General features: G+C 38.2%; 2 protein-coding genes across 2 annotated transcripts; one reads left to right on the top strand and one right to left on the bottom strand.

The window, feature by feature from the left end:
• Window positions 1-218: 218 nt before the first annotated feature.
• LOC110908092 lies at window positions 219-5,326 on the bottom strand. Its single transcript, XM_022152998.2, has 11 exons — window positions 5,173-5,326; window positions 3,339-3,472; window positions 3,129-3,210; window positions 2,590-2,660; window positions 1,885-1,986; window positions 1,687-1,776; window positions 1,510-1,584; window positions 986-1,018; window positions 812-892; window positions 683-742; window positions 219-592 (listed from the first exon to the last, which is right to left on the bottom strand). Exons 1-11 carry the CDS (start codon window positions 5,225-5,227, stop codon window positions 437-439), a joined length of 939 nt encoding a protein of 312 aa, XP_022008690.1. The 5' UTR covers window positions 5,228-5,326; the 3' UTR covers window positions 219-436.
• Window positions 5,327-7,743: 2,417 nt separating this feature from the next.
• Window positions 7,744-8,990, top strand: LOC110906427. Its single transcript, XM_022151561.1, has 2 exons — window positions 7,744-7,865; window positions 7,982-8,990. The coding sequence occupies exons 1-2, from the start codon at window positions 7,744-7,746 to the stop codon at window positions 8,988-8,990; spliced, it is 1,131 nt and encodes a 376-aa protein (XP_022007253.1).
• Window positions 8,991-22,853: the final 13,863 nt, after the last annotated feature.

The following is a 22,853-nucleotide window of genomic DNA, read 5'->3' as shown; positions in this document are numbered from 1 at the left end:
AGAAACCAATGATCCAATCACAATCTGAGAACTTTGATAAGAATTTATTACCTGAGGATCCATACTGCAAACTGGTGGTTGTGAACTTGTGATCATAGGTCAGATGACCAACTGTCAAGACGTATAGATATATCAACTTGTAACAAGAATAACGCATGCTGATGATGCAGGGTTCGGCAATTTAACATACACCATGAATGAAACCACATTCAGGCCTGTACAATTAAACTCTTACTTTGTATTATTGTACATAAAACCCATGTCCAATTATACATTACAAGTAGCAGTTAAATATGTATACAGATGGCGTGCCGTCACGCACCACCAACTTCGATATCATTATCAAACGAAACCCACATTTTGAATAGTATGAATTCATAACTTGGCAAAAAGATGAAAGAATAGTGGTCATTCCAACCCTTCAAAGTTCAACCAATCATATATCTTTAGCAAATGACAAACCCACCGGGTACGGCCTACGAAATCTTGATTTAGCGTTATCTTGATCTTTGTTTACCTTGGTGCTCATTTTAGTCAGCACAGGATTCTCTTTTGGGCCCGAATCATTAGCATCTGTAAGAAACTGAAGGCCCTGAACATTTGAAGCGCAAAAAGTCAACCACGAAAAGTGTTATGTATGACTATAATGAAAAGAGAAAGTGTTGAAAAACACGTCACGAACCTTTAACGAAGTCTCCTCAAATGTAATTTTCGATTGTTCTCCTATCTTAGCTTCAATATCCTATTGTGCATTGAAACGTATGTCATATGAGATTAACTTACTTACCAATAAGAAATTATAATATCTGACCTTAAAGAGCTTGGCGTTTATTCCATCTTTAATACCACCAGCTACTTGCATCAAGTAGTATAGACCTGAATTGGTCATATCCTGTTGACCAAAAATCAAGCACCGTAAGCGATAGATCTTTCATGAAATAAATACAACAGAAACAAAACATATTCATGATTGAAAAGGTCTAACCTGTTTTCCTTCGATAAGATCAAGCTTTCCTTCCTGTTCAGCAATAGAGAACAAACGAGCAACGTTACAGATTTGTTAAAGGAGTAAAATGCCATTTTCGTCCCTGAGGTTTGGCCAGTTTTGCGACTTTCGTCCAAAGGTTTGTTGTTCCGCATCTGGATCCAAATGATTTGAATTTTTGACATTTTCATCCAGATCGTTAACTCCATCCATTTTTCACCATTAATTCAGGGGTATTTCCGTCTTTTCACATACTTGTACATTATGCTAAATGCATGTACATAAAGTGAAAAAGACCTAATTGCCCTTTAAGTTAACAAAAAGACGGAAATACCCCTAACTTAACAGAGATAAATGGATGGAGTTACAAGCTGGATGAAAACGGCAAAGATTTCAAACCTTTTGGATTCAGATGCGGAAAAACAAACCTTTGGACGAAAGTCACAAAATTGGCCAAAACTCAGGGACGAAAATGGCATTTTACTCTTTATAAAAATTAGTAGAACAACAATGAAAAAACTTACCAATCCGGCCATCATTTGATGGATCATATCGATGTCGTAACCTATCTGATTAAGATTGGACTTCACATCGTTTACCTGCAAAAGACTTGGGTTAATATGCAAATGACAATCTGAATCCTTTTACTCACAAGTGCATTAATCAAGTAAAGATATAAGCAAAAGAATAATCAGTCTTACATCATCTGCGATCAGTTTACTTATTTCCTTCTGCTCATCTAACTTCCAGTCCAAGTTTTCAAGTCTTTTTGATAGATGTCTCTTTGTAGACTACAGATTATAATAAGAAACAAGTTGGCATTCAATATTAAAAGCAAAAATAAATAAATAAATAAATAAAGAAAACAGACTACAATCTATGAATGAAGTATTACTTACAGCTAACGCATCAGAAACATTCTCTAATTGTTTTGAAACCGTCGATACAGCATTTGCCATATTGCTCTTAGTTACGAACATAACATCAGAAAGAGATAAACCCTGAAGAAAAATTGAAAAATAAAATTAACTGCGACAGAACATGGATTAAATGGGAATACACCCAGTCAAACAATTCGTTGACTTTTATAAGCAGTGGTATAATGGGTAAATTACATTTTTCGGCATTTATGTTTATACCAATTTTCAGTGAATGTCCTTTATCTTTAAAAGTGTTAAGAATCATACTTAATGTTTAAAAGCTTTGCACGAGACGTACTTTGCACTAACGAGCGTTAGTTTTTTCTATCAAGTCCAATCACATGCCCTGCACATGAGGGTAGATTTGTCTTTTTACCCATTTATTTAAAAAAAATTAACAAATAAACCACAACAAATTTTAAAAACTTAGGTTTAGTTGTGCTTTGTTTGTTATTTTTTCGTTAATAAATGGGTAAAAAGACGAATTTACCCTCATGTGCAGAGCAGGTGATTGGACCTAAAAGAAAAAACTAGCGTTTGTTAGTAGTGTAAAGGACGTGACGTGCAAGGATTTTAAACATAAAGTACGATTCTTGACACTTATAAAGATAAAGGACATCCACTGAAAATTGGTATAAACATAAAGGACCAAAAATGTAATTTACTACCCTTATTTAATCTTACCTTCCACCACATATAACAATATCCCATTGCTCCTAGTGCTGCAGCTGGCATCAAGTAAGATGAGTAGCCTCCTGCGGGCCAAATTTACATAAGAATTTTAAGTTCTAAGCATATGGGAGGTTAAGAAAAAAAAATCAAGCTGAAAATCCACATAACCAGTGAGCAGCATTGCAGTTAAATTAGCAATGATTTAACTCAACTACTCAAGTAAATGGCGGTTTTACATTTCACAAGTTGACATGTTGCATGTGAAATTTCATGGATCTTGGTTTCAAAGATATACCAATTACCAAGCTAAAATCATGTATCAGATAATTTTGTTTTTTTCACATTAGGGAGTTATTTATCTTCATCACACCTTTTATGAGATAAATGTTTAATTGAAGGTGAAATGTAAGTTGTATAAGATGGTAGCAAGACCCATTGTGAATACTAAAGCTAATCATAACAAGAATACAGACAGTTAATACACAGCCACATATATAGCAAGACCCATTATGAATACTCAAAGAAGTATAAAAGATGCCTAAATGTCTTACCACTAGAACTGGAATCTCCATTGAAAATAGTAACAGGTCGAGAGAGAGACAACTCCCGAATTTCTTGTGCCAGTTGTCGAATCTGAAGGGAGCCAGGAATAAAATAAGTCAAAGTATAGCTAGTTCAAGTAATTATTTGAAAACAATTTCAAACATGTGTCAAAGATATAGCATATGCAGTCTTAATTGTCTAAGTAGCTTTTCAGATACCTGTGCTGCAAGAGCAGCACTATCGTACTTTCCAGGTTGGATTTCAATTTCGTTAACACCCGTCATTAACTCCTGAAGCTCTGATAATATATCTGAGAGTTTTCCACTCCTTAATATAACAGAACTAGTCAGACCTAATCAGCACAAGAATGTCATTAGATGGCGAATAAAAATTACAAAAATAAAAACATAAAGGTTAAATAACAACATTAAGCAACATATGCGAAGGGAAGCCAAGATGATATTAAGTCTTACAGTGTTTATCAGTATTGTGTAGACCAAAAAACAAACATCACGAACCTAACACACTTGTTTTTAATCTTAGCCTCTATTACCATAGACTCCAGAGTTGCAGCATTTAACACTATAACCGGATCAAACAGAACATATAGTTAATGACACACACAAGTTTTAAGTTCTGCTTTTAGAGGTTGTTATACTCATCACCTGTAACAAACGGCCTCTAGTACCACATATATTATCCGTTTTACCCACTAGGAGCTCACGGATCTGTTTTGGTTTGCCCGAGTGGAGACTTCCCAAAAGTTCACCCGTCCTGGTACTATCGTACTAGTCCTGCGTGCTTGGTTTTAAAATGCGCATTGCGCTCCGATGTGTTTAGATCCCAAACGCCGATGCGTGATGCGCACGCATCACATATGCAAGGCGTTTGTTATTTTAAAAAATATTTATAGATAATATTTTAACTTGTTAACTTTTAAACACTAAAAAACAAGAAATTAAAATAAATAAACAAATACGAAAAAAAGGTCTAGTGCTACCAAAGAAGTTCTATATAACCAAAATAAGCCTTTAACTCTTATGTGTACATGTAATCTATGCAGGAAATCACTTAACAACTTCATCAGTTCAATGTACAAGTTTACTCTATAGTGGTCGAATTCAGAATAATGCGTGCATCAATGTGCACATGAGCGCATTATGCGATTTTGAGTGCATCATCCTCGCATCATGGAATCGCAACGCATCGCACCACCTAATGCGATCTCATCAGTGCATTGTGCGCATCAGACATTATATGCTCCTGATGCACGCATTTTAAAACCAAGCCTACGGAGCACGTTTAACTGTTGAGTTCTCCTCTCAAGTCCTGTTTGTTGGGGTAAAGTCCTTAAGCTAGTTAATTGCCATTAGGCTTGTTCAAATTGGATGTATGGAAGGCCCGTTTAGGTATCTTGTTCACCATTCACCAAGCCTAAAACCCTAATTTGTTCCCTATATATATACATTCATGCTATGTATTGTAATCTTGTGTAATGAGCTAATAAAACATCCCTAGTTGCAACCCCTGGACGTAGGTCACACTGACCAAACCACATAAATTCTCTAGTTCGTGTTTCTTTATTATTTTCATATTATTATTGTGTCTTCGTTGTGAACCGATTATTCCGCTGTGCCACTTCAATTCCTAACACTGTCCACATCCATTGCACCCAAAACACGTAAAGCAATGTTTGAGGCAGGGCATTCAGCCCAGCACCTCTCCTGTGAATGGAACGAAACAGATCAGAACGATGTCGGCTTTGCCTAAGGTGTCAAATCACCTCTGTTTCAACAGAATTATTCTCTAACTAGTTCCGTTACTGTATCATATCTATCACCAGCAGCAATAAACCCTAAAATTTCCAACCCTCAACTGGTCAGCTATAACTATTGATAAACCCTAATTTTTTAACGAAAATTAACGGAAGTAAACACGAAACTCTAAGCATGTGAATTATAAACATCTGATAGAGATTAATCTATCTACAATAAGCATGGAGTTCTTCTAGGGTTGGTGAAAGTAGTTGCAAAAAGAGAATGAAAATTAAACCTGCTCCGACGAGGATCAGAACTTTGGAGGTGCTAACTCCAGTTTGCATCGCCATTTTCGAATAATACTTTTGATCGATCGGAGCCGCCGGATGAACGGAGGAGACCAAGATAATACTTGATTAATATTATGGACAATATTTGGCTATTTGCGGATTTAAGTAATTTTTCCGGGAAATAGGTCTTTCTTTTTTTATTTACAATAAAATCTATATCTATGTTATCTAACCTTCAAATAATACCACATGTCATTTTTTCCTTCAATCTCATAACTTTATTTATATTTGTTTAATAAATTCTTTTAATATTAATATTAATTAATAATCAATATATAGATATCACTTATTTTTATCTTTATCTTTATCTAAAATTAATAAATAACTTCAATTTTACAATTTAGACTCTTTATTTTTTTACTTTTAACCCAAAGTTTTTCATCTTTTGCAATTTAATCCCAACTCTTTTTATTTTTCAATTTTGGTCCACCATACTTTTCATCTTTCCCAAGTTTTTCGTTTCGTTCTAAATTTTGTGAGTTAACACATCGCAACGTGCGTTTGGGGTTCAACATTTTTTTGTATATTTTTTTTCCGTTTGACTGGCCCGTCGCGTCACATCTATTTTTCTGTGTTTGACAAGTTCGTCCAACACGCGGGTCCTGGATGGACTTAGTTATTTTTTCTATGTTTTCCGTTTCGGTTTAATTTCTCAGCAACGAGCGTACGTGATTCAAAGATTTTATGTCTGCTTTTCGCTCGGCGTTATTTTTTTCCCGTTTTTATTTATTTTGTTTTTACGAGCTTTTCCGGTATTGGTGGTCGCTGACAATGGTATAGTATTGCTATTACTTAACACGGTTTTATGACAACCGCTGCAATGCAGGGGCTTAATACTAGTATAATATAAAAGAAACCTGTTTTGTGACACTTGTCATTCTCTCATTTAATTGATTAAAATTATTAATAATACTAATAATATAATAATAATAATAATAATAATTAATCTAAATTAATACAAATTGTTATTATTAATAATATTTAATCAAATCTAAAATCTAATCTAATACAAATTTTTATTATCAATAATATTTAATCAAATCTAATAAGAATTCATACGAATAATTAAAGATTCCAACAAACTGCAAGCCCCCTTCTACAAGTAGGATCCAAAACTCTATAAACTCTAATTTTACGTACTTACGATTAAAAAAAGTCTATATTAAATATAAAATCTTTTCCATATTCAAGATTTTGAATTGTAGAGAAGTGAGAACAATTTAAAATGATTATATTGATCAGATTGATCGTTTATTTCAAAGTCGATTCAATCAATTAAATTATTTTTATTAATTAGTCATGTTAAATTAATATATGATAACAGTTTAAAAATGATTATATTGAACATGAAAAATCATTTGAAAGTGATAATATTTAGATATTGCCAGTGGTTATCTTACTTTTTTTTCCTATAAACATTCCAAATTAAAACTTTACACACTCAGTGTTGAAATATATTAAATATAATTTGGTTCAGTTTTTTTAATATAAAGTTTAATAAAACAAATTAAGGTCTTATTAAGATGTGATTTTGTTTATTTAAATTTTAACATGTAAATAGTTGGTGGTAATCATATAGAATTTACCAATCAATCAAACGCATATTATAAATTAACCAAATAACAAATTATATTATATATACATTTATATACTATTAAAGAGAAAGGTCGGTGGTGACCTTTCTCTTTTAAGCCTCAATTTTTGACTTTTTCATTTCTTTTCGTCAAAGCTTTGAACCAACAAAAAGGCTTTTACACTTTCAAGTTTTTTCACTTTACACCCTTAATTTTTTGACATGAAACACTATTAACTCTTATTTTTAACTAAGTTGCACATTCACTTCTAAATTTCAGTAATTGACAACTTTGACCTTCTTAACCTTTTCTACTTAATAACTTGACACCTCCTTTGGTTTAAATGACTTATACGACTTTACACCGCAACGTGGACAAATTATTATACCTTTTTTTTATCTATGTTCTACTTATTTTGTGTACGTTCGTAAACTGTATTTGAAAGCAAGTCGGATCAAATATACTACGTTTTCATTCGATGCGATGTAATTTTTTTAAGTAAAGAGTCGGGTCAAATATACCGTATAAATACGAGTTACTTTAACTTTCGACGCCGCCGCAACGCGCGGCGGGTCAAAATCCTAGTATATATTAAAATGAAAGGTTTGGTGCTCAATCCATGAGCCCGACTTTCACCCCTCAACTTTTCCTTTTAGACTAGAAGGTATGGGGGCCGGCTGAGGCCCGGCTAGGACCGGCGCCGGTCCCCCACACCGCCGCCCCTGGGCTCGGCTCGGCACAACCGGCACCCCACAGCCGGGGTAGCCGGTCCACCATTTCAAAATATAGCCGTTATTCCAACGGCATTTTTAATAAAAAAAATTCTTTTTCTATAAAAACACCTATTTTCACCATAATTTCCCCACTTTCAACCCAAAACCCTCTCACTTTTATACCATTTTCTCCCCACTTTTATAAAAAAAAATTATCTTTTCATCCACAATGGCTTCTAATCCTTGGTGGCCCTCGTCTTCGGATGACGAAGAGGAGATGTTTTTCGCAAACGCTGTGCTACGGGCGGGGCAGATTCTAATTGAAGAGGAAGAGGAAGAGGAAGACTTCTCGTCTGAAAATATTATTACCAGACGAATACGGATTAACAGAGACCGCCAAGGTTTTTCATTACAAAATTTCATTATCCTTATTTTTTTAACTCGTATTTATATATTTTTTACGACAGGAGCGCAGTAGACCCGTATTTCACGCAACGACCTGATGCTCGAAATTATGAAGGGTTCACCACGTTACAAAAGTGTACTGCGGCCATTCGCCAACTGGCGTACGGGACAGTGGCCGACGCTTTGGACGAGTACTTACAGATGTCGGCAAGAACTACGCGGGAATGTTTGTATCGGTTTTGCCATAATGTGGTGAAACTGTATAGCAAAAAATATTTGCGGAAACCAAACGCGTATGATGTTCAACAGTTGTACCAAGCTCATGAAGCAAGGCACGGGTTTCCGGGAATGCTTGGTAGCATTGATTGTATGCATTGGGGGTGGCATAACTGCCCGACTGCGTGGCGCGGCCAATATACGCGAGGTGATCACGGCTATCCAACCGTGATACTTGAAGCCGTGGCATCACAAGATTTGTGGATATGGCTTTCTTTCTTTGGTCTCCCTGGTTCACTCAACGACCTCAACGTGTTATACCAATCGGCGATCTTTACCAATGTGGTTAATGGAACCGGTCCGGACACCCGTTTTACAGTTTCTGGGGTTGAGTATAGACGTGGGTATTATCTTGCTGTCGGGATATATCCGTCTTGGTCTACAATTGTAAAGACTATTCCATATCCCGAGGACGAAAAAAGGAAAAAAATTCGCCAAACGTCAAGAAGCTGCAAGAAAAGACATCGAATGTGCTTTTGGTGTCTTACAAAAAAATGGGACGTCCTTGCACAACCGGCACGTGCGTTCACACCGAAAAGGTTGTGCCTTTGTATGTACGCTTGCATTTTGCTCCATAACATGATTATTGAAGACGAAGGTCGGGCGATTTGTGAGTATGATGAGAATGCATCTTACAGGAACACTGTCCCGGTTGATCCGCCACAACAGGATTTAAACTCGTTCTCACTAACCAACGACTTTACGCATGCAAACCTTCAACAGGATTTGGTAGAACATATTTGGAACAACGTTAACATCGGGGACGGTGACGGAGACGAAGACGAAGACGAGTAGTGTAATTTTTTATTTTTAGAAAATGTAATTTTTTTTCCGAAATGTTTTTATTTTTATTTTTAGGAAATGTAATTTTTTTTATTTTATGAAATGAATTTATTATGTTGTGTTATGTTATATTTATTAACTTAATAAAAAAATTAGGAAATTATAAAATATTAAGGTGGGGCCCCATCCTCCACCCCCTCAAAAGTGAAGGAGGCCCATCCCCCACGAGCCGGTGATGTGGCGCCTAGGTGGCGGCCCATCCTCGTGGGGATGGATCTCACCATACAATCTCTTTCTTTTACCGCCTGCTTTGCTTTGCTTTGCTACAGGCTACAGCTGTCCCCCTGACAATTCTCTCTCTTCTCTTTATAGACAAGCAAACGCTCTCCTCCATATCCATTCTCTTTTCTCTACAAAGCAAATCTAAACCAAGTAAATAATTATGCCGATGGTGATTTCGTTGTGTCTGTGGAGACTATGAAATTGAGTATTGCGTGAAGTATACCAGTAAGCATCTAGGGTTTTTCTTCCCTTGCTTGATTGTTATCCTCCTTGCCGATAAGAGACTTAGCAAAGTCCCCGTTGCAGACCGAAACCGCCACCGGTCGTTCCATCTGACAAGGATCCCGCCATCTCCGTTGTTCGGTTCACCGGCGAGATATCCTGGAGGAGGGAACTGTAAAGCCGTATAAATGATCGTCTTTCTTGGTAGAAAATCTAAAGCACCTTTTGTTTAAAATTTGTTGCTATCACCAGATTAGGAATTTCAATTTTTTTCTTCAGTTTTGTGACTGTTTGCGTGTGGTGTGGTGATAATCATTATCATCATTGTAGTTTTCTATGTAGGGTGTGTTTAGATACAAATATTGAAGGTGGTAGATGCATTGAAGGAATGGGGGATTGATTTGAGCAGAAATGTAATTGGGGTTCCTAAGAATGTGGCTTCAATAAACTTCTGGAAGGATTGCTGGATCGGGTCACCCTGATACTCATGTGTTAAGTTTTTTTTATGGATGTATTGGTATAAGTTCGAGTTCGTGTACGTTTTAACGTAGTTTTTGTTTGAAAAAAGGTCGGGTCAATTGTAAAACGTTTTATTTATTTATGTCTTGAGTTAGGCTATGTTTTGATGTAAATTTATACGTCTTGATTTGATTCGACGGTATAAATTTGAGTTATTATACATTTTACATAGATTTATTTCGGAAACAAGCTTGATCGATTACAGTCTATACGTCCCATTTCGCATACCGCGCCGCTGCAACGCGCGGCGGGTACAAAATCTAGTATCATACAAAATTGAATTAATCTATATCTATATCTATACTATATAATAAAAGAAACCAATGAAAAAACACATATCATTCATTGAAGTTATCTGTTTTTATGGATAATTAATTTCAATTAAAAGATAATTATACAATTAAATTTAATATAAATTTAAACAATTCATATAGGAGATTAATATGATATTTTAAAATATTTATCAGATTTCAAAATTATTTATCTTGAAATTAATGTAAATGATTTATTTATTTTATTAAATTAAAGTAGTTAAGGGTAGAACTTATTTTAAAAATATTTAAAAGGGGTTTATTGGTTCTATATTTTTATTTTCGTGTTCAATTCTCAACTCAAATACAGTAATCACTATGTTTATGTGACATTTATAAGAACCATCACCGTAATCACCCCATCAATCGTATATCGAGTATATCCGTTAGTTTTTTTTTTAATATAATTTTTTATTAGATTCATTCAACCCCTGTAATAAATGAGATTTTTTAAAGATACATCATTTTTATTTTTTAGAGTAAACTGTCATTTTAGTCCCTGAATTTTTGTCCAAGTAGTCATTTTAGTCCAAATAGTTTTTTTCTCCTCTAGGTCTCTGACTTTTCCTTTTTCTTGCCATTTTGATCACATTGCCTAACTTAGTCTAAAAACCAGGTTATAATCAGGGGTATTTTTGGTATTAAATTATTATGAGGTTTATAAATTATGTTGTAAACTACCCCTGGTTATCACTACACAACAGTTATGTCAAAAATACCCCTGGTTATAACCAGATTTTTATACTGAGTTAGACAATGTTATCAAAATTGCAAGAAAATGGAAAAGTCAGGGACCCATAGGAGAAAAAAAATTACTTGGACTAAAATGACAATTTTGACCAAACCTCAGGAACTAAAATGACAATTTACTCTATTTTTTACTATACAAAATTACATTTATGCAACTCGTGTAATACACGGGGTTTTAAAAATATAACTTTTTTTATTATGTAATATATAAAATTAGATTTATTCAATCCATATAATACACAGGGTTTATAAAGATATAATTTTTTATTGTTTGGTATATAAAATTACATGTGCTCAACCCGTATAACACATGAGGTTCTTAAAAATGTAACTTTTTTCATTATTTAATATTTAAAATTAAATTTATTCAACTCGTACAATACACAGGATTCTTAAAGATATAACTTTTTTTTATTTAATATATAAATTAATTTATTCAAAAAATGTAATAAACGAGATTTTTAAATATATATTGTTTTATTATTTGGTATATAAAATTGCATTTATTCAACCCATGAAATAAAAAAGATTTTTAAAGATATAATTTTTTTATTATTTGGTATATAAAATTACATTTATTCAACCCGTGTAATACACGGGGTTCTAACCTAGTATATTATATAAGAGGGTGGAGATCAAATAGAAGTTTATTTTGGCTAGGAAGGATAGGAAACAATAGGATTATGACATGTGACAAAATTTAAAATAAAGAGAAAAGGGTATTTTAGTCAATCCAATCCTTTCTTCTTCCTTCTTCTCCCCAGTAACTTCAAAACCCACCATTTTCAAAACCCACCATCTTCAACCTTTTCTTCACTTACTATCTCAATAATCACTATATTATATTGCGATTTTCGTCATCAATCAATGATTCAAACACCCGATGAACGTGTTCTTCAGCTTTTTTTTTTGAAGAAAACCCAGTTTAATTTCATTCAAAATCTCATTTTTTTTCCGTGATTTTGAAGATAATCACTCGATCCGTTCGATTCGATCACTGATAAGTGTTTCTATCATTCAAATTTCGTCACTCGTTGAAGAAATCGGTTTCGATCTATGTAAGAAATTCTTTAATTTCATTTTTACGATCTGGGTTTTTGATTTAGTAATTGCGTTTTACGATCTTGGCGGGGTCCGGGGGCAGTGCCCCTGGTAGCAGGGTCCAAGGGGCAGAGCCCCTGGCTGAGGTCGATTGTAAATTTGCCTCTGGAAAACTGCATTCGTAGACAGTTTTATGCCATTGCGTTTTAGAACTACATTCCTGGTTCAGACAACTCACAGACAAAACTATTGTCCTGGTTCAATGCGTTTTAGAGAGAACACTTTCTTTGGTGTTTTTAAGCCATTGCGTTTTAGAACTAAGACATTTTTATGTGTTTTCTGGCCATTGCGTTTTAGAAAAACACATTTTTGAAGTGTTTTTAGTCATTGCGTTTTAGGTAAAACACATTTTTAGGTGTTTTCAGTCCATTGCGTTTTACAGAGAACACTTTATTTTGTTTTTTTAGGCCAATGCGTTTTAGAAATGAGACATTTTTAAGTGTTTTCTGGCCATTGCGTTTTATAAATAAGACATTTCTTTGTGTTTTTAGTGCATTGCGTTTTAGGTAAAACACTTTTTATGTGTTTTCAGTCCATTGCGTTTTAGAAAACAGACATCTTAAGTGTTTTCTGGCCATTGCGTTTTAGGAATAAGACATTTGTTTATGTTTTTGGTGCATTGCTGTAACACCTCGAAATTTTGTGTCCAATAATGTGTTAACACGTGTCATTAGTTTACACGTGGCATTAGATATTAAATAAAGGACTAAAGTTGACAAACCTTGAAAGTATGTAAATTCGAGGGTTGTAAATGTCAACAAAGAGTAAATATACTGTATAGTAACTCTAAGCGATGCTCGTACCTTCAAACGAATAAATCATGGATCGTACGGAAGCGAAACGCGGAAGAAAGTGAGAGATTTCAAGCTGCAGGGGTTAACTGTGTCAACATGTTTAATTATACCTCTGAGTGACCCTTTGACGAACCCGAGGCTTTGTAACAGTAAAATACGCTCACTAGAATGTACTATATAAATTCCGCGAAGTTCCGTTTTAAAACGAGAAAGTTATGATCAAATTCGTACGAGAGGGGTTAAAAGCGTCAACAATAAAAGTTAAGGCTTTTCGGATAGTAATTAAACTAACCGGGGACTTAACAGTGCGGGTAAATGGCACGAGGCCCTTAATTGTAATTAACCGAGGGCCAAATCGCAAAGTTACCCCTTCAAACCCGAAAGGTCAGGTTAGTAATTACAAAGATTCGGTTAATCATTACAAAAGATTTAAAAATCTTTGAAATCAGGCCCCAGGCGGCCCGCCTGAGTGAAACACATAAGTTGAAGCGGGCCGCGAGCCACCTGTGGATACGCGTCTGACATGAAGATCCATGCGGCCCGCGTACAAGCTGCATGAAATCTAATGCGGGCCGCGTGAACCACCCAGATGCAGAAACTTTGGACAGATGCATTGTTTGAAGTTGTGAACGATCATAGAGGCAATTAATGAAGCATGGGCGCCCTCTACATGACCCCTAGCATCCAGGGCCACCTGCTGATCATCCATACTCCCTTGTAGGTTGAGTTGTAATGATCTTGTGCTTGGAAATTCACTATAAAAGGACATACATTGCACATAAGTGAAATCACACTCAAACCTGCATTCTAACTCACTTCTGGAGCTCCAAAGCTTTCCTCTATCATCCTAAGTCGTGCACCAAGCTTTTGTAAGTTACCTAACCCTTTGTGGTTTCATTTTTCAATAGTTTTAGCCTAAAAGTCAATCCGTCGTAATTAACGATTGACTTTGCGATAAATCACGAATGGTCCAGTGGTTTGTCGAATCAAAGATAGATATATGATGGTAATCATGTGGGCATTAAACCCCTAAAAGGGCACCCTCTGTGACCGGTTCGTTGTTTGATTTAGATATGCCTTAGGACTCTCTTAGGACCAGGTTACATGATGGTATAACCCTCTGTGACCGGTTCGTTGTTTGTCCAAGTCTTTTACACATTTCCATTAAATGCTTAAAAGTTGACCGTAACGCCCTTTTTAAATTAAAACGAGAATTTCGGACACGTGAACGGATCATGACCTTGGTTACTGATTTCTAATCATGTCCCTAAAATTTCATGTCAATCCGAGCTCCAGAATAGGAGTTATGCTAAATAGCGCAAATTGCGAAACTTTAGTAATTAAATAGCGCAATTAGCATAACGCCTATCTAAACCCGGATTTCGACACCAAACCTTTTGCTCACTGTTGTAAAATAATATTTTGGGATTTTTAAAGATTTTTAATTATTTTTAACCTGCTCATAACCTGCGGTTATGGCAACGGTTCGGTAAATACCGAATATACCCTTTTCGGCCATAACTTGAGTTCTACAAGGTCTTTTGACCCGATTCCAGTTACCACTGATTTTAAATAATAAATAAAGTATTTTAGACTTTATAAACTGTTCGGGAAACTCAGATTTCCTGTAGAACTCAGAAACCTCTTTTATAATCTTTAAAAAGACCGAAATACCCCTACGGGGCATAATATTAACTTAAACTCGTTACGGGCATTACGGAAGGTATCCTACTGATACCACAACCTCTTTAAGGCATGTTAACTTAGGAAATCAGTGTAGGACTCTTACGGATTACCCGTTGCGCCTTTAGCGCGCACGGTTCGGCTTATGTAACTAGTTTACATAAATTAGCCGAAACGGGTCAAACCATATTGTTTGGACCCCAAAATCCAGAGTATGATTATTATACCCATATAAAACAAGTCTTCAAACTTGTTGGGTCAAAATCACACTCCATTCACGGTTTTCGCCTTTCACGCGATTAAACCGTAACTATACTTTGAAACTAACCGGTCTAGGCTACGGCAAATATAAAGACCCGTTAGGATTCTAATAGGTTATTTTAAAACCTTCGTTCCAGAATAGGAGACCAGTAAAAGCTATCTGTGATTTACTCAATTAAGGATTATACTTGCAAAGGTAAATACTTTTAACTTATTTTCCGTTATAAGGGCTTGGGTTACGGTATCTAAAATACCGCTTGGTCGGGCAATTGACCCCAACTCATTTGTAGATTGGGTATTATCAATGTGACCCGTTTAAAAACTGTTTTGTTGGCTTAAAGCCTTTGGGGGCTTAATGACCATGTCCCGGATATCCTTGGCAGCATTTACGAATGGCCACGACCTTGACATCCCGGTGTAGGCGTACACCCGGCATTATGTCTATAATTATAAAAGTGTAGCCGTTGGTTACCCGCCACGGTTTTATACTATGTGGTGTGTCTATTAAACTTTAACCCGATACGACTCGGGCGACCAAACGCATAGTAACATGTAATTCTTTACAAGATTTGATTATAAATTATCCCAAGTTATAAAAAGTTTGTGCCTTGAGCATTTAAACAAATTTTATTAAACATTTTTCAAAAGTGTCAGTTGAATGTATTTACCAGTGTAAACTGACGTATTTTCCCCAAAAAGACTAAATGCAGGTACTAGGCGTAATCGGCTGGCTATAGCTCCTTAGCATCTTAAAGAGTCTCGCAAGCTTTTGATGCCTTGTCTGTTGAACAATATTTTTATGTAATATTTGATCCCTGTGGATTATTATTTCAACAACGGTGATACATTGATATTACACTTGACGTTGAAGTATATATTATCTTATTGCTTCCGCTGTGCATTCATCTAATTGTGTGGTTTGACTATATTGTTGCCAACTACGTCACGGTAATCCCCCACCGGGCCCACCGGTGATACACGTGGAAATCGGGGTGTGACAGGTTGGTATCAGAGCCAACACTTAGTGAATTAAACACTAGCCTTTGTGTTTAATCTCAGTTACACAATTGCACATACTTGAGTCTAGACAAGAACATAGGACAAATTCGAATTGTTACTCCAGTTTGTCTTTTTATTGTTTATTGTTATTTAAAGTTTTGAAAGCAAGAATATGCCGCCTGCAATCAGACGAGGAAGAGGAGGAAGAGGCAGAGGAACGATCATTACTCACAATGATCACGAAGCTGGACCTTCGAACACGCGAGCTCCTTCCAGTACAAGGAGTGAAGAACCACAGAGACGAAGAAACCTTTTTGAACCTGCGAGACATTCTACCTCGCATAGCTCAACACCCTCATACCGCCATTCATTTGGACCAGATTCGGAAAATAATCCCAATAACCCTCAACCATCCTTTTTACCTCTACAGCGATCTGCTTCGCACCGATCTTATGGCGATCCTTCACCTTTCTTCATAGGACAGTTTAACCCAGCGGATTATGTCCAAGAGCCAATAGGGTATAACCCTCTAGGACCAGAGGATCACTTCTCTGAAGATAATGCAGTGGATATGGACGAGGATACAGACCCCGTCGAGCCTGCAAGGGGTACTCCCAATCATCCAATCGAGATTTCCGATGGGTCATCCTTCCATGGAACACCCTATCAAGGTCCCGACAGCTACCAGGCGAGGTCTGACCAATATAATTGGTATTTTACACCTTCACATAATTACTCGCCCCATGAACAACAACAACAGGATCCTTCTGAGGATTCGCGGTTCGTGGCTGTTACACCACCACCACCGCCGCCGGTTCAACCAGTAATTCCAGATCCGCCAAGGCGTAGAAGATCAGGAGCACGGATGTCTACCCGAGGAGGGGAATTTCATTTCAGCACCCCTCGCCACTCGAGTGCTAGTCACTTTCCGTCAGTACCTGAAGAAGAACCACAATTAGGGGAACCTTCTGGTCACCCTGCAGAGGTGAATTCTGCGCCAGTTGCACCACTTCCGCCACCATTCGGATATGACAATCCGATACCAGCGTACGGTGCTTCCATGGCATACAATCCGTTTGAGCAGCCGACTCACACGCACTACAACTATAACTATGATGCCGATCCATATGTGATAGCGGCTAATTATAATGCCCTCCATGGAACCTCTTGGAGACCAGATTACTCAGCTCATGGGTATCCTATACCTCCTAGACCTCCGGTTCAGCAACCGTCGCAGCAGCCACGTTTTTCTCCACCGGAGCAAGAAGAAATACTCCACCGATTAAACCGTGTGGAACGAGACTTCGAACAAGAACGAAAGAGTAATCGTGGATTTCTCAAGGGTCTAGCAAACCTACTGAAGGGAAGGAAGAAACGAGACCATTAGTCTCCTTATGTAATGTTGCATTTGCAATTTAGTCCCTGCGTGGACATATGTCGTATTTCAATCCCTACGTGGACTTATCTTTATAGTCCCTGCGTGGACACCTATCTTGTATTGGTCCCTACGTGGACTTGTCTCTTTATTAACCTCTATGTGGGTATGTACTTGTTTAAAAGTCCCGTTTAGGGCAGCGTGTAATCGTATTTGAAGTTTATGGAATGTTATGTTATAATTTCATTTTTGTTATTACTATATATGAAATAAGTCGAAAAATCATTCCTTTTAAATTTAAATCTGCCTAAATAAAGAATCTTAAGAGTGAAACCTAGCCAGGTATCTTTATAAAGATCCGGCCAAGATGGTAAGACCTGATTAAAAGATTCAGAATTCCAGTTAACCTCTGTAATCATGTTAACGTTCATGGCAGATGTGATTCGTTAAAATCGCACGCGTCATTCTGTATAAAAATCCTTCTAAGGATTTCAAAGCCCAAATTAATGAAATAATAAATCATGGGTTAAATCATCAATAAAGATGATCATTTATTAAACATCCATTAGTGATGTAGTGCCTACGGGCCGAATTATTAAGCATCCATTAGTGATGTAGTGCCTACGGCCCATAATGATTGTCATATAAGACAAAAGACAGTGGTGGTCTATGACTCCCTGTCAGGAAGGGTAAAAGGACTACGGTTCAAACCTTCATACCTTGATTCTCTGTAATCTCGGCTAATATTATAAAAACGTCCTCGTGACTAGGCTTTAATGCCACTAACATTATTGTTGTAATTAGGATAAGTATGTTCAAATCCTAAATAAAAGTGAGTAACAAATTAACCAGATATGGTCTCTGTTACCATGGTTAATGAATTGCCATAAAAGACAATTCCATAATAAACTCCTAAATAAAATTTTCGTTATCTTCTGTAACAGATTCAAGTTACCATGGCTGATCCTAGTGGAGAAAATAGCCACTCGAATGAAGACGAATACGATAACGCCCAAGTTAATTTGACGGGCGCTCAATTAAAAGCTCTTGTCGATAACGCTGTCAAGGCAGCTCTGGATCGACAATATGAAGAATATACTGAATCTCGGAGCCGAACTATATCCAAACCACCCTCAAAGCCGAAAACCCACTCAAAATCCCACAGCAAACCGCTGTCCAAGCCTAAAAAGGACGATGATAATCACTCGTCCAATGAAAACAGTGTCCGTAAAGAAAGGGTATATACTGATGCGTCTCGCGCCAGGGGCTGCACCTACAAGTACTTTGTGTCTTGTAAACCCCGAGACTTCACTGGGGAGAAAGGAGCGGTCGATTGTATGACATGGCTTGACGAGATGGACACCGTGGTGGACATCAGCGGCTGTGCAGAAAGGGATGTGGTGAAATATGTGTCACAATCATTTAAGGGCGAGGCCCTGGCTTGGTAGAGGGCTTTGGTTCAGGCCACGGGAAAGGCTGTGCTTTACAGCATGACATGGGAGGAATTCATTTCTCCCATCAAGGAGAATTACTGCCCTCAACATGAGGTCGAAAAGATAGAGACTGACTTCCTGTCCTTGGTGATGACAAACCTTGACTGTCAAGCTTACCTAACGAGCTTCAACACGATGTCCCGGTTGGTTCCATATCTGGTAACCCCGGAGCCAAAGAGAATCGCTCGTTTCATCGGTGGGTTAGCCCCCGAAATAAAGGCAAGCGTGAAGGCCTCTCGGCCAGCGACCTTTCGATCTGTAGCCGACATTTCTTTGTCCCTCACTCAGGACGCGGTCCGTCAAAGAGCGCTGAGGAACAAGGAGGCTGAAAAGAGAAAGCGTGAAGATGATACTTCACGGAGGTCGGGCAAGAAGCACCGTGGGAACGGTGATAACAAGAGAGGGTCGGAGTCAAGGAAGGATGGGCAACAGTCTGGTGAGAAGCCCAAGTGCAAGAACTGCAAGAGACATCACTTTGGAAAGTGTAGGCTCGATTCAAACTCGCAGACTCAGTCGAGGTCGTATGCTTGCGGGTTGTGCAAGTCCAAAGACCACAAGACTGTGGACTGCAAGAAGATAAAAGATGCTACCTGCTATAACTGCAGCGAGAAGGGGCACATTAAAAGCAACTGCCCTAAGTATGCCAAGAAGCCTGAAGAGGCCAAGAAGAACAATGCTAGAGTCTTCCGGATGGAGGCGAAAGAAGCAGTGCTGGATGACAACGTAATCACAGGTACTTTTCTCATAAATGATATCTTTGCAAGAGTACTTTTTGATTCGGGCGCTGATAAGTCTTTCGTAGATCATAAATTTTGTAAATTGCTGAATATGCCTATCAAAACCTTAAACGTGAACTACGAGGTAGAGCTAGCAGATGGAACCATAGAAACCGTCTCCACTGTGTTAGATGGATGTGTGATATCCATTAAGAGCCACTCTTTTCCTCTATCTCTACTTCCCTTTAAATTGGCCGGTTTTGACCTAGTATTGGGTATGGACTGGTTATCTCACAACCAGGCACAAATCGTCTGCAACAGAAAGCAAGTGGTGATAAAGACACCGTCTGGTGAATCGCTTACCATTCGGGGAGATACCCAATACGGATTGCCTGAGCAAGTGACTATGCTCAAGGCTTCTAAATGTCTAAAGAAGGGTTGTGTCATTCACATGGCACAGGTGATTATTGAAGAGCCTAAACCGAAGATTGAAGACATTCCCGTCATTTCGGAGTATCCAGAAGTTTTCCCTGAAGATCTACCTGGTTTGCCACCAGATAGGCAAGTGGAATTCAGGATAGATATCATCCCTAGAGCAGCACCTATAGCTAGAGCACCTTACAGGCTAGCACCAACCAAAATGAAGGAGTTGAGGACCCAGCTGGATGAACTACTAGCTAAAGGTTTCATCAAACCTAGTTCGTCTCCCTGGGGAGCACCTGTCCTGTTTGTTAAGAAGAAGGACGGATCGATGCGTCTGTGCATCGATTATCGCGAGCTTAATAAGGTCACGATAAAGAATAGATATCCCTTGCCGAGGATCGACGATTTGTTCGATCAGTTACAAGGGGCAAGTTATTTCTCGAAGATCGATTTGAGGTCAGGCTACCATCAGCTGAAGGTCAGAGATGAAGACGTACATAAAACCGCATTTAGGACTCGTTACGGTCACTACGAGTTCCTAGTGATGCCTTTTGGGCTCACAAATGCACCGGCTGCGTTCATGGATCTCATGAATCGCGTCTGCAAGCCGTACTTGGACAAATTCGTCATCGTTTTCATCGACGACATTCTTATATATTCGAAGAACCGAGCTGACCATGAGAAACACCTTCGCTGTATTCTCAAACTGCTACACCATGAGAAACTCTATGCCAAATTCTCTAAGTGCGAATTCTGGCTACGAGCAGTCCAATTTCTAGGACATGTTGTCAGCGAGCGTGGTATCCAGGTGGATCCCGCTAAAGAAGAGGCTGTCATGAATTGGCAAGAGCCAAGGACGCCTACAGAGATTTGTAGTTTCCTGGGATTAGCAGGATACTACAGGCGATTCATAGAAAATTTTTCGAGGATTGCTGCGCCTCTAACTTCCCTGACCAAGAAGAAGATAAAATTTGTTTGGGGCCCTAAGCAGCAAGAGTCCTTTGATATTCTGAAGCAAAAGCTGAGCAACGCTCCTGTGCTGACACTACCGGAAGGTACCGAGGAGTTCGTAGTTTACTGCGACGCATCACACACTGGCATGGGGTGTGTGCTCATGCAGAAAGGCAAAGTCATTGCCTATGCTTCGAGACAGTTAAAGGTGCACGAAAAGAATTACACCACTCATGACTTAGAGCTGGGTGCCGTTGTGTTCGCGCTAAAACTGTGGAGGCATTACCTGTATGGTATCAAGTTTGTGATCTATTCAGATCATAAGAGCCTTCAACACCTGTTTAATCAGAAGGAGCTAAATATGAGGCAACGCCGCTGGATGGAGACCCTAAATGATTATGATTGTGAAATCAGGTATCATCCCGGCAAAGCGAATGTAGTCGCTGATGCCTTAAGTAGAAAGGAAAGGGTGAAACCCATCCGACTCAATGCCAAGAGCATTAAAGTAAAGAATAATATGATGGAAAGGTTGTTAGCTGCACAGCGAGAAGCTGTGTTGGAAGCTAACTATCCTAAAGAAAAGTTAGAAGTAACTGAGGAGCAGTTAACTCTTAGCAAGGACGGAATTTTACGATTGAATGGGCGAATATGGGTTCCTATTTATGGAGGACTACGGGATGTTATCCTCCAGGAAGCCCATAGTTCCAAATATTCTGTTCACCCTGGAGCAGATAAAATGTATCAGGATCTAAAGGCAAATTATTGGTGGATAGGCTTGAAAAAGTCTGTAGCCGCTTATGTAGCCAAATGCTTAACTTGTGCGCAAGTCAAGGCTGAGCATCAGAAGCCGTCTGGCTTGCTACAACAGCCTGAACTTCCTGAATAGAAGTGGGAATGTGTAACTATGGATTTTATTACCAAGTTACCCAAGACAAGGAAAGGAAATGACACAATATGGGTTATCGTTGATAGGCTGACTAAATCAGCGCATTTCTTACCCATCAAGGAGACTTATAGCTCCGACACGTTAGCCCAGTTATATGTTGACAAGATTGTAGCCTTGCATGGCATACCTGTGTCTATTATCTCCGATAGAGATACTAGATACACGTCCCATTTCTGGAAAAGTTTCCAGCAATCTTTGGGCACACGTTTGAATTTTAGTACGGCTTACCATCCTCAGACAGACGGTCAGAGTGAGCGTACTATTCAAACATTGGAAGACATGTTGCATGCATGTGCTATCGATTTGGGTGGTAGTTGGGATAAGAACCTACCACTAATCGAATTCTCCTACAACAATAGCTACCATACCAGCATTAAGGTTGCGCCTTTCGAGGCATTATACGGTAGAAAGTGTCGATCGCCTGTTTGTTGGGCGGAAGTTGGAGATGTCCAATTGTCTGGACAACAGATAGTTTTCGAAACGACGGACAAGATTGTCCAGATTCGAGACCGTCTCAAAGCTGCCCGAGATAGGCAGAAGAGTTACGCTGATCCAAAGCGTAAAGATTTTCACTTCGAAGTAGGTGAAAAAGTGTTACTTAAAGTATCACCATGGAAAGGGGTGATGCGTTTCGATAAGAAAGGCAAACTAAGCCCGAGAAACATAGGACCTTTCGAGGTTATTGAACGGGTCGGGTCAGTTGCCTATAAGCTAGACTTACTGGAGGAGCTCAATGGAATTCATAATGTGTTCCACATCTGCAATCTAAAGAAGTGCTTCGCTGATGAATCATTGGTGATCCCACACACAGATGTGCATATAGATGAGAGCTTGAAATTTGTGGAGAAGCCTTTGTCGATTGAAGATCGACAGGTGAAGAAGCTTCGAAGGAAGCATGTACCTATAGTAAAGGTCAAGTGGGATGCCCGTAGAGGTCCCAAATTCACGTGGGAAGTTGAAGCCACGATGAAAGAGAAATACCCTTATTTGTTCGAGTAAATCTCGGGTCGAGATTTATTTTAAGGGGGTGAGGATGTAACACCTCGAAA

This window comes from Helianthus annuus, chromosome 3 (assembly GCF_002127325.2).
Source record: "Helianthus annuus cultivar XRQ/B chromosome 3, HanXRQr2.0-SUNRISE, whole genome shotgun sequence".
Lineage (NCBI taxonomy): Eukaryota > Viridiplantae > Streptophyta > Magnoliopsida > Asterales > Asteraceae > Helianthus > Helianthus annuus.
This window is presented reverse-complemented; position numbering and strand designations above follow the sequence as displayed.

Coding starts and splice junctions, on each gene's coding strand:
- LOC110908092 (XM_022152998.2), bottom strand. CDS start 5,227: ATGGCGATGCAAACTGGAGTTAGCACCTCCAAAGTTCTGATCCTCGTC. Junction 3,473..5,172: donor TCTGATCCTCGTCGGAGCAG/GTTTAATTTTCA, acceptor TGTGCTGATTAG/GTCTGACTAGTTCTGTTATA. Junction 1,585..1,686: donor GTAAACTGATCGCAGATGAT/GTAAGACTGATT, acceptor AGTCTTTTGCAG/GTAAACGATGTGAAGTCCAA.
- LOC110906427 (XM_022151561.1), top strand. CDS start 7,744: ATGGCTTCTAATCCTTGGTGGCCCTCGTCTTCGGATGACGAAGAGGAG. Junction 7,866..7,981: donor GAGGAAGAGGAAGACTTCTC/GTCTGAAAATAT, acceptor TTTTTACGACAG/GAGCGCAGTAGACCCGTATT.